Source organism: Stylophora pistillata, chromosome 3 (genome assembly GCF_964205215.1).
Source record: "Stylophora pistillata chromosome 3, jaStyPist1.2, whole genome shotgun sequence".
NCBI classification, from domain to species: Eukaryota; Metazoa; Cnidaria; class Anthozoa; order Scleractinia; family Pocilloporidae; genus Stylophora; species Stylophora pistillata.
In genome coordinates, this window is record NC_142521.1 from 12,726,887 (window position 1) to 12,740,965 (window position 14,079).

General features: G+C 39.2%; 1 protein-coding gene across 1 annotated transcript; it reads left to right on the forward strand.

Moving 5' to 3' along the window:
- The first annotated feature begins 4,245 nt into the window (after nt 1-4,245).
- Nucleotides 4,246-11,934, forward strand: LOC111335218 (putative serine/threonine-protein kinase DDB_G0271682). Its single transcript, XM_022941079.2, has 7 exons — nt 4,246-4,661; nt 6,139-6,205; nt 6,771-6,896; nt 7,461-7,586; nt 8,338-9,146; nt 9,739-10,656; nt 11,405-11,934. Exons 1-7 carry the CDS (start codon nt 4,338-4,340, stop codon nt 11,606-11,608), a joined length of 2,574 nt encoding a protein of 857 aa, XP_022796814.1. The 5' UTR covers nt 4,246-4,337; the 3' UTR covers nt 11,609-11,934.
- The last annotated feature ends 2,145 nt before the right edge of the window (nt 11,935-14,079 follow it).

Sequence of the window (14,079 nt, forward strand, 5' to 3'; positions counted from 1 at the left end):
TTCTGAAATAACAAAACCTTAATCCTTGATTATCAAGAGAAGATTACTTCATCCTCTCTGAATGACCGATTAACTTCTCGATTCTGAATAGTGACTGACCGTTTAAAAGAAAGTTATGTCTCAGTAACAAAGTTATCTTTATTCTTTTCTTAATCTTTTCCAGTGCTATCCATTTCATTGAATCTGTGAATATTAGCCCGCTTGTACACAAATTAAAGCAGAACAGGAACATACGCCACTTCACACGAGATCTACATATATTCAAGCCGGGGCCAAGATGAAGAGAGTTGTTCTCGAATACGCAAAACAAATGAGTCCAATTCTTTTCGATACAACAAACATTAAAACTAGCCCAAGGAGTTTTTTTAACCTTAGTTTTCTGGTGAACGTAGCTCTCATGGGAAAAGAATCTTTTGCTCTTCTAAACTAATTATATGACTTGTATAAAACAAAAAAAAAAATAAACAAAGTCTTTTGTAAAGCGTAGTAAAAAGATGCTGCAGAAAAAATCAAGAGATGGAACCACGCATGTAAAGTCTTAGAATGTTGTAGTTTTAGTATTCGAAACGGATTCGAGTCTGTTTTCATGTTGACTCAGGGTTCTGACATTTGTGAGACCCGCCACCCACCCACCCATATATTATTTAGCCCCTCCCCCTTCGGAAATAGAGTGTAATTCAAAGGGGCCTGATAGATAATCACTTGTTTTCCGTTTGAAAATTAAGTGGACCACATTCGCTCCGTTTGCAACGTTCCTGACAATTTGAGCATGAAAGTATGCTTATTATATTACTCATACTGAAGATAGTGAAATGCGCCCTCCTCAAGGTAAATGTTTACTTGGCCAGGCAAATTAAACATTACAAGAAGTAAACATTAGAAAAAGGAACGATACTCGAAAGTGAGCAAACCAAGTAGACCAGATTCTTTGTGGCTGATCGAAAAGAAGTATGAGGGAATCGACAGAAAGTTGGAATCTCTTTGATTTGTAGAGGTTGAACTGCTGGGAACGATTATGGGTTTTCAACCGACAGCGACGCTCTAGAGGACAGACAGAAACGGTGAGTGATTTTTACCGGTTAAATCAGTTCGTGGTTCAGTGCCAATCGCTGTCCATCAGCGCGGACTACAGAGTTCGAAGCAATTAGCTTCTTTGAATTATGTTGCTTGGTTTTAATGACTTAGAACTAAGCAGCAGTTGAAAGTTTCTCCATGAATTTGTTTTTCTGTCGGTAGAATTGATACGTGACGACTCGAGTGTCAAACCAGGAAGTAGAATTAAGAAGAGCCAGCCCCATCATTAAGACCAATGACCCCGGCCCCAACCCAAATTTATACTTCTGATCACGCTTCATCAAGAGAAGAAGTAACAAATAGGAAACGTTTCTTCAATTAACAAATCTGATAGAAAGATGAAACAGTAATTATCTGCCATTTACCGAAAATAAGCGACAGAAAAGCGTAAACGAATGCAACACATGATTGTCATATATGTGAACGATCCTTCGCAGTAAAGCACTATTTGAGCAATAGTGAAAATCAGACCTGAAAAAAATTTCAGGCCTGTACGGGATTCGAACCACTGACCTCTGCGATACTAGTGCAGCGCTCTACCAATTGAGCTAACAAGCCAACTGGGAGCAGGCCATCAAATTTCAGGCCCCGTACAGGCCTGAAATTTTTTTCAGGTATGATTTTCACTATTGCTCAAATAGTGCTTTACTGCGAAGGATCGTTCACATATACGTCTCATAACCGCAGTTCATACATATGTTTCATATGTTTGTTGTTGTTTGATTTATCATCTACGGGTTTATGTCGAATTAATTTGATGGCCTGCTCCCAGTTGGCTTGTTAGCTCAATTGGTAGAGCGCTGCACTAGTATCGCAGAGGTCAGTGGTTCGAATCCCGTAGAGGCCTGAAATTTTTTTCAGGTCTGATTTTCACTATTGCTCAAATAGTGCTTTACTGCGAAGGATCGTTCACATATACGTCTCATAACCGCAGTTCATACATATGTTTCATATGTTTGTTGTTACATGATTGTCAGCAGGCATAAAAGTTAAAGCTCAAGGATTCTGGTTAAATGAAAATAACAAGATGCCTCCGGCATCACAAAACGTACATTTCGATATATTTATCGCTTGGAACCAAGTAACGTCCAAGTTGTGATCCCTGTCGTAAAGTTTCTACGACAGGGATTGGATATTGTGAGACTGGTTTTATTTCAGTTGAGTCGATTGTGCATTTTTCTCATGCGTGTTTACCCGAGAGCACTTAGTCGTAGCCCGTTTAATGACTTGATTTTTATTTCAATAAGGCGATAACCTGTAACTGGCAATATCTTGCAGATCATCTGACGGATTAAAATGAATTTATCTTCAATTAGCGGTCTCCCTAATTGACCTCAGTTTTCTTATAGACTAGATGTGTAAAATTCTTTCGAGAAGTCATCAAAGGTGGAATCGTAGCTTACCGGACATTTGGGCGTGATTAAACGAAAATTATTTTCTCTTGTATTTAAGTTTTGTACTTAAAGCGGTCTACTTTTAGTAAATAAAAACATTCAAGTAAAAACATTTTAGTAAATAAAACATTCATTTTAAAAATTTCAGGAAGCTACACTTAAGAGGATGGAGGAAGGGAAGATGTAATCTGCTTTGCGACCGGCATGAGGAACAAAGAAAAACATCTGAGTTCCCATTTGGCATACAAGCCCAGACCTTCGGATTTTGCGCCCTAATACTTTGAATTCCTAGCGAGGGAACTCTTCTTTACTACATGCTCGAAGAACGAGTCTAAAATCTGCCATGTTTCTTATTTTTACACTAAGAGGGCTTGTTAAAATAGTTGTTGGGAAAACCAGCGACATCCGTTCATCCGCTTAAAACTAAACAGCTCCTGTACTTTACGAAAACATCTGCCATCCCTCTCCAGCATATTGATTAATATTATTGGCGAGTAATGCCTTTGGATTAAGCCTGACACCACACGACACAATAAAAGCTATGCAGATTAATCTAAACCTAATAATAAAATACAATAACCTTGTTATCGGAGAAAACAAGACGTCGGTATATGTTTGCTTTAAGGGAAGTGATCGGAGGAACGCTCACGTAGAGGCTAAGCTTTAGGGACCAAGAACACCTTCTACAGAAGGTATGTACGACCAGCTATCAAAGACATATGTTCAATTAGATACTATGTGCATGATTAAATGGAATAACAGAACTCTCTCTGACTCTTTCCGGAAAGAGCTGCAATTTGATATTCGGTCTTAACATCGTTCGGTGTTAGATATATACTGAAACGATTATAACGTACAGGGTCAGAGAAACTGGTGGATGTTTACCTCCACATTATATAATTAGTGAATTATTTTATCACATCTAAACTTTTCAGTATGCTTTTAAATTTGAACATGGTCCTTTGAAAGGACCTCTCCTCCCTCCCCCCTCCCCCCTCCCCCCTCCCCCCTCATCATGGAATAATCCCATTCACAGTATTATAGTCTCAGACGCCGACGGGAGGAGAATACTCCGAAGTAGACGGTCAGAAGTTAGGTCTACCAGACAAGAAAGAAACTCTTTGAAACTCTTAACGGTGGCCAATTTACATCATCATCCCCTCCCCCCCCCCCCCCCCACACACACACACACTCACACACACCGACGTAGCATTACAGTTTCTTTAGAAACTTACTTCCTTTATTTACTGGTCAAAACGTAGCTAAAAATAACAGAGAACAAATCAACACCATAACAGCAGAGACGGAAGAACTTAAGGAGCATAAAAACATATTTTTTGGTAGGTTTTCAAATGATTTAAGATTTCTAGAAAGTTCAGTAGAACGGTACGTGACATGAAGAAGGAAGTAGAATGAAAAGAAAACATTCATTTGACTAAGCAACTTATGTATTGAAAGAGGAAGTGAGTTAACATTGTAAAGTTTACATAAGGAAGCAAAACTTCTTAATGACAGATTAACAATAACAAAAATACGAATAGATTTATTGCAGTCTACGGACGTCCCAATAGTAAAGTGGATGTGAAATTGTAACGTGATCTGTATCTAAAAAAAAATCCTACGCATGTAGAATGTTGCGGTTTGAGTAATAATCTTCGAAACGTATCCGGGTAATGTTGACTTAGGGTTCTGACATTTCTGAGACCCGCCACACGCCTACCCATATACTATTTAGCCCCTTCCCCCTCCGGAAATAGAGTGTCATCCAACGGTGCCTGTTTTGCGTTTCTGATAGATATCGGTTGTATACCGTATGAAAATTAGGTGGACCACATTCGCTCCGTTTGCGACGTTACTACCAATTTCAGCATGAAAGTGTATTATATTCTTATACGGAATATAGAGAAATGCGCTCTCTTCCAGGGAGATGTTTACTTAGCCTCTAAAAGGTTGCAAGGCAAAGAATTAGAAAAAGGAACGATACTGAAAAGCGAGCAAACCAACCAGACCAGATTCTTTGTGGCTGATCGAAAAGAAATATTTTTTGATAGGAACTGCGTTGAGGAAATCGACGGAAAGTTAGAACTTCTTACATATGCGGAGGCTGAACAGCTTTTGGAGATTATTTCTCTAGAGGAACGACTGCGGGTATTCGACGCCGGACAGCGACGCTCCGGAGGACAGACAGAAGCGGTAAGTCATTTGTTATGATTAAGTCAGTTCGTGGTTCAGTGTCAATTGCCGTCCATCGGTGCGGAACAACAGAGTTCGAAGCAATAAGCTGCTTTTAATTATTGAATTATGTTGCTTGGCTCTGACTTAGGACTAAGCAGTAGTTGAAAGTTTCTTGATGAGTTTTTTTTCTTTTCAGTTAGTTAGAATCGATACGTGACGACTCGAGAGTCAAACAAGGAAGCAGAGTTAAAAAGAGTCAGCCCAGCATTTAGAACAATGACCCTACCAAAACCATACGCTTTTATTCACGCTTCGTTAAGAGAAGAAGTAACAAATAGGAAATGTTTCTTCATTTAAAAATCTGATAGAAAGATGAAACAGTAATGATCTCGCCATCTACCGAAAATAAAGAAAGACAAGCGTAAACGGATGCAGCACATGATTGTAGGCTAGCATAAAGGTTAAAGTTCAAGGATTCTGGTTAAATGAAAATAACAAAGAGATGCCTGCCGCATCACGAAACATACATTTCAATACATTTATCGCTTGGAACCAAGTTACGTACAAGTTGTAATCCCTGTCGTAAAGGTTTTAGCTTGTATATTACTTGCAAGACCAATTTAATTTAAGTTAAGTTAATTGTGCATTTTTTTTCTCATGTGCGTTTACACAAGAGCACATAGTCGTAACCCGTTTATGACTGGTTTTCATTTCGATTAGGCGATAACTTGTAGCGGGCCAAATCTTGCGGATCGTAGCGGTCTCTCCAATCGACCTCAGTTTTTCTAGAGACTTGATGTGTAAAATCCTTTCGAAAAATTTAGAAACGCCTTCAAAGGTGGATTCAATAGTCGTAGCTTACCGAGCAATTGAGCGTCATTTTAAGCAAATTGTTTGGTGTAGTTGTATGAGGTTTGCACTTAAAGCAGTCAACACTGGACTCTTGCCTATCTTATATAACGTGCACAAAAGCATTAAGTTAAAGAATTTCAGGAAGCTAAATTTAGCAGCTGGGTAGTGGAAGGGAAGATGTAATCTGCTTTGCGATGAGCATGGAACTAACAAGAACATCTGAGTCTCCCACTTGGCATACAAACCCAAATACAAACATACCTTGGCAAACTTCAAAGCATTGCGCCCGTGCCCGATGCTTTGAATTCCTAGCAGGGAAACTCTTCTTTTCTACATGTTCGGAGAACGAGCTCAAAACTCGCCATGTTTCTCATTTTATGGTAGGAGGGCTCGTAAAAATAGTTGTTGCGAAAATCAGCTCCATCCGTTCATCCGTTTAAAACTATACAGCTCCTATATTTTGCGAAAACATCTGCCATCCGTCTCCAGCGCTTTGTTCATACTGTTGGCCAGTAATGCTTTTATTTTTAGCCTGTCACCACGCGACACAATGCAAACGATACAGATTAATCTAAAACTAAAAATAAACCACAATAACCCTGTTATCAGAGAAAACAAGAGTTCATTATAGGTTTGCTTTCAGGGAAGTGATCGGAGGGACACTCGCGTAGGGGCTGAGCTTTCGAGACCAAGAACACCCTCTACAAAAGGTATGTGGAATCAGCTACTTATCAAAGATATTAGTTCCGCTAGATACTATGTGTATAATTAAATGGAATAACAGAACTCTCTCTGACTGGCTTTCCAGTCAGAGAGAGTTTTTCTTACGCCTGACTACATATCGTTCAGAGTCCGATTATACTGAAACAGTTATAACCTCCAAGGTCGGAGAAAGTGGATGTTTACCTCCACTTTGGTAACTTTTTTTCTATCTTAAAATTTCAGTATGCTTTTAAATAAAAAATATCCTTTGAAAAGACGACCTCTCCATTCTTTCCCCCGCATCACTGAATAATCCCACGCACGATGGCGTTACCTCAGATGCTGACGCTAGGAGAGCACCCAAAAGAAGACGGTCAGAACTTAGGTCTGCCAGACAAGAAAGAGACTCTTGGAAACTCTTAACGGTGGCCAACTTACATCATGAACTCAGTTGATAAAACCAAATGATCTTGTCATACCACCCCCCTTCCCACTTCCCCCTTCCCCCCCCCCCCCCCACTGACAAAGCACTGCAGGTTTTTTGAAAACTATTCTCCTTTATTTACTGGTCAGAACTGAGATCTGCCATACAAGATGAAGAGCGTCAAAAATTGAAAACAGAGCTAGAATTACAGAAAGAACAAATCGACACCTTAACTGCAGAAAGAGAAGAACTTAAGGAGCAGTTATCCGAAAAAGGTTAGTTCGACTAAAGAAAACATGTCTATTAAAGTAGGTTTTAAAATGATTTAAGATTTCTAGAGAGTTCACCAGAACGGTATGTGACATGAAGAAAGAAGTAGAATGAAAACGAAACATTCATTTGACTAAGCTACTTATGAATTTGAAAGGGTAGTGAGTTTGCATTGTAAAGTTTACATAATGAAACAAAACTACTTAATAACAGATTCATTTAATATCATTTAGCTTTCGAATCGACGTGTCTTAATCTTTACTTAATAACTGCTCTTGGTGAATTATTTAAAACTTTTTGGTATTTTTTTTTTTCAAAAATTTCAAAATTTGATCCTTTTATAGAACCTCTCCTCTTTCCTTCCATCTCCATTGAACAATTATACTTACGTAATTACAATCTCAGAACTGACGGGGGCTAACGCTCGGAACGTCAGTTTTAGAAACTCTTAGTGGTGGCCAAGTTTCATTGTCAACTCAGTTGATAAAACCAAATCATCATGTTATACCCTACCGTCGACGCAGCTCTACAGTTTCTCTCGAAACTTACCCCCTTTATTCGTTGGTCAGAACTTAGGTCTGCCAGACAAGATGAAGTACGTCAAAAACTAGAAAATGAGCTAAAATTTCTGCGGGAACAAACCAACACCTTAACTGAGAAAGACAAAGCACTCGAGAAGAAGCTGTCCGAAAAAGGTTAGTAACAAAGTAGATGTGTCTTTTAGGTGGGTTTTCTAAAGTTTAAGTCTTCTAGAATGGTCGAATGGCAGATGACATAAAGCAGGAAGTGGAATGAAATACAAACATCCAGTTGATAAGATGACATATGAATTTGAAGAGGAAGTGAGTATTAGATGTATAGTTGAGATATGAAGCAGCCGACTGTTTAATAACATATTCATTTAAGTTTTTGAATCAACAAGTCTCGAATCTCGCTCGATAGCTGCATTTCAGGATTCATATTGTCGTGTTAAAACTTTCTGACATGTTTTAAATCTAAAGTATATTTTATGGAATAACATTTGACCACCATCATCGAAAACTCCCACATACATCGTTGAAATATCAGGGAAGAGAACAGCCAGAGGTAGACAGTCAGAAGTTAGGCTTGCCAGACAAGATGAAGAGCGTCAAAAACTGGAAAACAAGCTAAATTGTAGATAGAACAGACCAACACCTCGAGCGAGAAAAACAAAGCCCTTGAGAAACGGTAGTCCGAATAATGTACTTACCAAAGCGAACGTGTCATTTTTAAATGTATAGAGACTGAAATTAAATCTGTTTGCTCCTCACTCAAAAGAAGGCTTAGTAGATCAAATCGAACGATCAAGCATTATAAGTTTTTGGCGATTAAGAGTCTTTTCGCCTGTCGCAACACATACTCATTATTTTCTTTTGATGTAATTGTGTTCCTCTCAACGCATCATATTCCTTTTTGAAACACTAGATTCACAGTTGGCACACCGCGACCAGCAACGAGGAAAATGGAAGGAAGAGAAAGCTGAATTCATAAAAAGGCTAAAAACCCTCCAACAAAACTTAGACGAAGTAACACAAGCTAAGAAGGATCCTGAACAGCAAGTGGTGAACCTGGAAGCAGAGTCAATAGCAAAAGAAAAACGAGCGAAAGAACTGGAAGAGTCTTCAGCCTCAGTTCAACATACTCCAGATGACTATAGACCAGAAGAGTCCTGTGAATGGGTCATATCACGTAACGAGATTATCCTGACAGATCAGAACCTTGGGAAGGGTGCTTGGGGTAAAGTTCTCCTTGGGAGGTTTAGAGGTTGCAAAGTAGCTGTGAAACAGATTCATGGCTTGATTCGTTCCTCCTCTTTCAAATCCACGTTTGAAAGAGAAATGAATATTGCTTCAAGATGCCGCCACCCTTGTTTGCTGCAGTTCATTGGTGCAACAAACGATGAAGGAACGCCTTTGCTTGTAACAGAGTTAATGGAAACCAGTCTACGAGCGTTCCTAGAAGCCCAGTTTCCAACTCTCTCTAATTCAGGAATTTCTCTCATTTCCTTGGATGTAGCACTCGCCCTCAATTATTTGCACAAAACTGAGCCTCTTCCCATCATCCACCGCGATGTAAGTAGTGCCAACGTGTTGTTGTGGCGACAGGGTCCGCATTGGCGAGGCAAAGTGTCAGATTATGGAGCCGCCAACTTTATGCAGCAGACCATGACAATCGCTCCTGGAACTATGGTTTACAGTGCGCCTGAGGCTCTTACTCCAAATCATACTGTTAAGGTTAGTATATGTTAGTTCACCGAAAAATTAATGAAAATGAATTGAAAACACCTACCTCATTACACGAAGTTGCTTAATTTGCGTCGCTAGGATTTTAGGGATTTTTGGAAAGACAATTTTTTTCACTGAAATTGTAACCTACAAGTTGAGTTGAATCAACCTTTATAGAGATAATAGTGTCAAATTATGTGCATAGGTGGGGGAGAAGCAATGACCAAATGGTTAGTGCGCTGCACTGTGGGTCGCGAGGTCTGGGTGCGAAACGCAGCGGGGTCGTTGCGTTGTGTTCTTGGGCGAAACATTTTACTTTCACAGTGCCTCTCTACACCAAGGTGTAGAAATGGGTATTAGCGAATTCCCAGGGAGGGCTGATGAAATGCCTGGGGGGGGGGGCAACCTTGTGAAGGACTGGCATCTCATCTTGGGGTGAACGGTAATCCTTCTAGTTACTCCATGCTATGGTAAACGGATAAGGTCCTGTTGCATGGTGCATTCCGCTCGAGACAGAATTTACCTTACTTTTTACATACATAGGTACTGCAGTAAATTTGAAAGTACAATAATTATGTTTTTGATGCTGTTTTTTCGTCAGATTGATGTGTACAGCTTTGGAGTCCTACTCTGTGAAATGTGCACGGGAATATTTCCACATCCTGATCTGCGCGAGAAACATATATCCCAAGTGACAAACCAAGAGTTTAAAAGTCTCATTCAACGCTGTGTGCTGCCAAACCCTAAGAAACGCCCAGATATGAAGGAAATCTGTGCTGAAGTCGAGGCCTTGTATGACCACCAATCAGAAAGCGAGGGCGATAAACTCTCAATTGGAGCCATAGAGCAAATGTTGAGAGGTGCTGTTAGGGAGACTAACGATGGAGAACAGACGAGGGAAGTGCATCATGAAGCAATAGAACCACACACGGCGAGCAGCATACAACCAAGTCAAGAGTCATGTGACTGGACCATCCGACGTGATCAAATTGAGCTGACAGATGAATGTCGTGGCAGAGGATATGTTGGGAAGGTCTTTGAAGGCAAATACAATGGCTGTGCGGTAGCAGTGAAGCTAGTCCATGAGGTCCTCCTTTCCCCTGAATACCGCCGTTTGTTTGAACAAGAGATAAACATTGCTTCACGATTCCGTCACCCTTGCTTACTTCAGTTCATCGGAGCAACTAACGATGAAGAATTTCCTTTGATCGTGACAGAGCTTATGGAGACAAGTCTACAATCACTGTTAACTTCGCGATCTCTATCGGAAGCGGAAGTCTGCGCTATTTCTCAGGATGTAGCTGAGGCACTGAACTACCTTCACCACAGAGAACCATCTCCAATCATTCACCGAGACGTCTGCAGTGGTAATGTGTTGTTGTGGCGACAAGGACATCAGTGGAGAGGAAAGTTGACCGTTTCAATCGCTACCACTTTTCAGCAAGAAATCATGACAACAGCTCCTGGAAATATGCTGTACAGTGCACCAGAAACAAAAGGAACAAAACAGACCGTCAAGGTTGGTGACCTATAATTTTTTCAATACAATCTTAAGTATCATATAGTAAATGGTTTGAACTAAGAAATAACAAATAACAGTTAATCGTTTCCTCTAATCATTTATGCAGGAGCACGATCAAGTGTCTTCTCTCCAGATCGTGATATGATCTTTTACTCCTCAGGGGCATAAATGTTTTCTGTTGAAGATTCTCAAAAAAAAAAAAGACTGATTAGAAACTAAAAAACAGATTAGCAACGTACTGCAAACTTTTAATTTAGTTAAACAACTCAGACAGGCTCGTGAAAAATGTCAAAAATAGTTACCACCCAACAAACGTTGACTTCTTTAACATCAATGGCGATCAATGAGAGTTCCGCTTCAATGTATTGACGGGTGAAAGGTAGCAGGTCACAAAAACGAGCAACACTTAAGTTCTGCAACCGATTGTGGCCTGAAAAACATCATTTTAGTCTTACAAACAGCTTTTCTCTGATATGACTCCTCCTCAGATTTTTGATGATGGTTGTCTTGGAAAAGGACTATCATCATCCGAATGATAATATCACATATTCTTGAATAGTCACTAACGAAAAGATCCCACATCCAAGCTCGTCCTGGATGAGAAATTTGCGAGGGGGTTCTTTTAGCCGTCAAAAATCGTAATAACTTCGTAGTGTTATCTTTTGTCGAGAGACGAGACCGTGGCATTAAAGGAAGATTCTGATGTTTAATACCATTGATTCAAGGATGTTCTTGTCTCTACTAGGTGGACATCTATAGTTTTGGTGTTCTCCTGTGCGAGATGTGCATCGGGGAACTACCAGATCCTGAGCAGCAAGGACAACAAGTTGCAAGAGTGAAAAACCACGTGCTTCAAGAGTTGATACACAAATGCCTGCCAGAAGATCCTGAGAAGAGACCAGGGATAGAGTATGTCGTTACTGAACTACGCCACGGAAAGTTACACTAATTTCAGTTGGTCAAATTTGTTTTTATCAGCCAGTGTCTTGAAAAGATAAACATGAGGCGAACTTGCAAATAGCTCCATACTTAAAAACTTCTAAAGATCCTGAGAAATTTACTTAAAAACCTTTTAGTTTAGATGATAGCTGTTAGCTTACTTCTACAGTGTATATATCCGATAAACAGACAACACAACATGGCAGACAACGTGAACGTTTGCATGGCCGATACCCGGAAAAGTTAGAAATCATTGAAACATTTTAAAAGCATTAATATCATTGACTAGTGTAGTTCAGTATGTATTGTAAAAATTAAAGAGGAGGTCCCACTTTATTTGCCACTGAGTGCTCTTGGCCCTCAGATGAGAGACCCTGGGAACGAGGTTGCATTCCGAAAACTTTACGAGATATCAAAAGCACATTTCCGAAATATCCTTGGCCTCATTTTCAAAACGGGGCCTGGTGCTCAACCATTCTTGTGAAAATGAGTTTAATTGCATGTGAATGAAAACTTATTATTATATCAAAGGATGAGCACAAGGACTCGTTTTGAAAATGAGGCCAAGGGTAATTCGGAAATGGGCTATTTACGAGCAATCCTTTACGAGTGAATCTTTTATGGAGAAATATCAAGCGAAACCTGTTATATCAAACGAGTTATATCATATTATGTTTACATGTAAACGCAACCGTGTATTTCAACGTGATCGAGAACCCAGTAGAATACCAGAAGCTATACTCTGAAATGTAGAAGAAAGGGCAGAAAACTGAAGGAATTTGCTTATGAGCGTATTCATCCAAGCATACCGAGTTCCTTTTGGCTACGTCATTATGTGAAGGTTAGAGGAGTTACAAAGAATATTTATAAGCTTAATACGGAGAGGGTAAGATTAAATAAAGTTACAAAACATGATAAGAAGTATTATTTTGTTGAATTGTTCAGTGAGGGTATATCAGAGGATAATGAAATTGAAGTATGGAGCAAGGTGGTATTTATTAATGTTTTCTTGTAATAGACCCTTGTGTCTTAATAAGAGTCAGACACACGCATCAAACTACTGTAAATGTCAACTGAGTTCAGATGTTGAGAAAAATCCTGGTCCTACTCCAATGTACATTGACCCTGGCAAAACAATAATGACACCATATAGCGAAGCTAATGAATTGATATTTGGACAAAATTCAGGACAACAATGTGTTGCAATGAGTTTATGCTCTATCGTGTCACTTGATCAATTTAAACCTATAAAAATCAGAGAAAATTTAGTGGTGAACTATGATTATCAAGAAACTATAAAAGAAAGATATCAGTACTGTACCTCCTTAGATAGAGCCTTTAAATCATTTATATCTGAGAATTTCTTGACAATGGGATGTACTGCAGTTGCTATCTATAGTAAAGGCAATGTAGGCTTCAAAATATTCGATTCTCATGCAAGGTATATTTATGGTAGATACCATCCTCAAGGTACCTGCGTGCTACTTGAAGTATCATCACTGGATGGCTTTGCACATTATTTTCAGAGTATACATAATAATGATGTATTTGAGTTGAAAAGGATTAAAATTAATAAAGTTTAAAATAGCACCTTTTTCAGAGTGATGCCTGTGAAACCAGAAAGTTCAATATGAGTTGTGCTGTGGCTGTCTCTTCACTCTGTTACTCTGTAATTAAATCCTGTAGTTATTTGGAATTCAAACATCTTATCTGATGTTATTCAGTATGGCAAAAGATTATATGAAAATTCATATTTGAGCAAGTATTTACCCTCAGATGATTTGCCAAAAACTGTTGATGTTTGTGGAACTGAAGTAAGTCTAGATCTTAAAAGTGATTACTGTGAAGGAATATTATTCATCGAAAAATTTTAACCACGGCACTATCTTATTTCACAACAACTTCAAACAAAAGAGGCCCGAGTTCACGCAGCCATGCGTCTAGTTATTTGAATAAATTTAATATTACTTGCAAGACTTGTTTTCTTTGCTAAATTGTCACCAAATATTTTTGATTGGGATTGTCCCTTTACCTGTAAATGCTCCTTGCCTTGTGCAGCGATTTCACAAATTCGGTACCTCATTCAAAGTTTGCTTATAACTGCCAGATGTGTCTCATGATTACGGTAAACAAGCATTGGGAAACGTTGTGGTGTGTCGCTGCCAAGTTTAGGCAAAACTTTTTGCATATCGGGGGATTTAGGGCAGGGAGCAATAAATTTCATATCGTTTCCTTTCATTCTTCTCACCATCATAACTTCCTGTAGCGAGATATCGATGACATCAAAGTTTCAATGTTCCATTTAAGACTGCCATACTTTTCCTGATAAAGTATCGTAGGAATATATAGTGCTGACTTCACGTAACGTTGCTCCATATAAATATTCTTTTGCTATCAAAATCGTACAGGACTGGAATAGCCTACCAGATTTTTTTAACAGATGAGATACTTGGAGAAGGTGCACGGGGAAAAGTTCTCCTG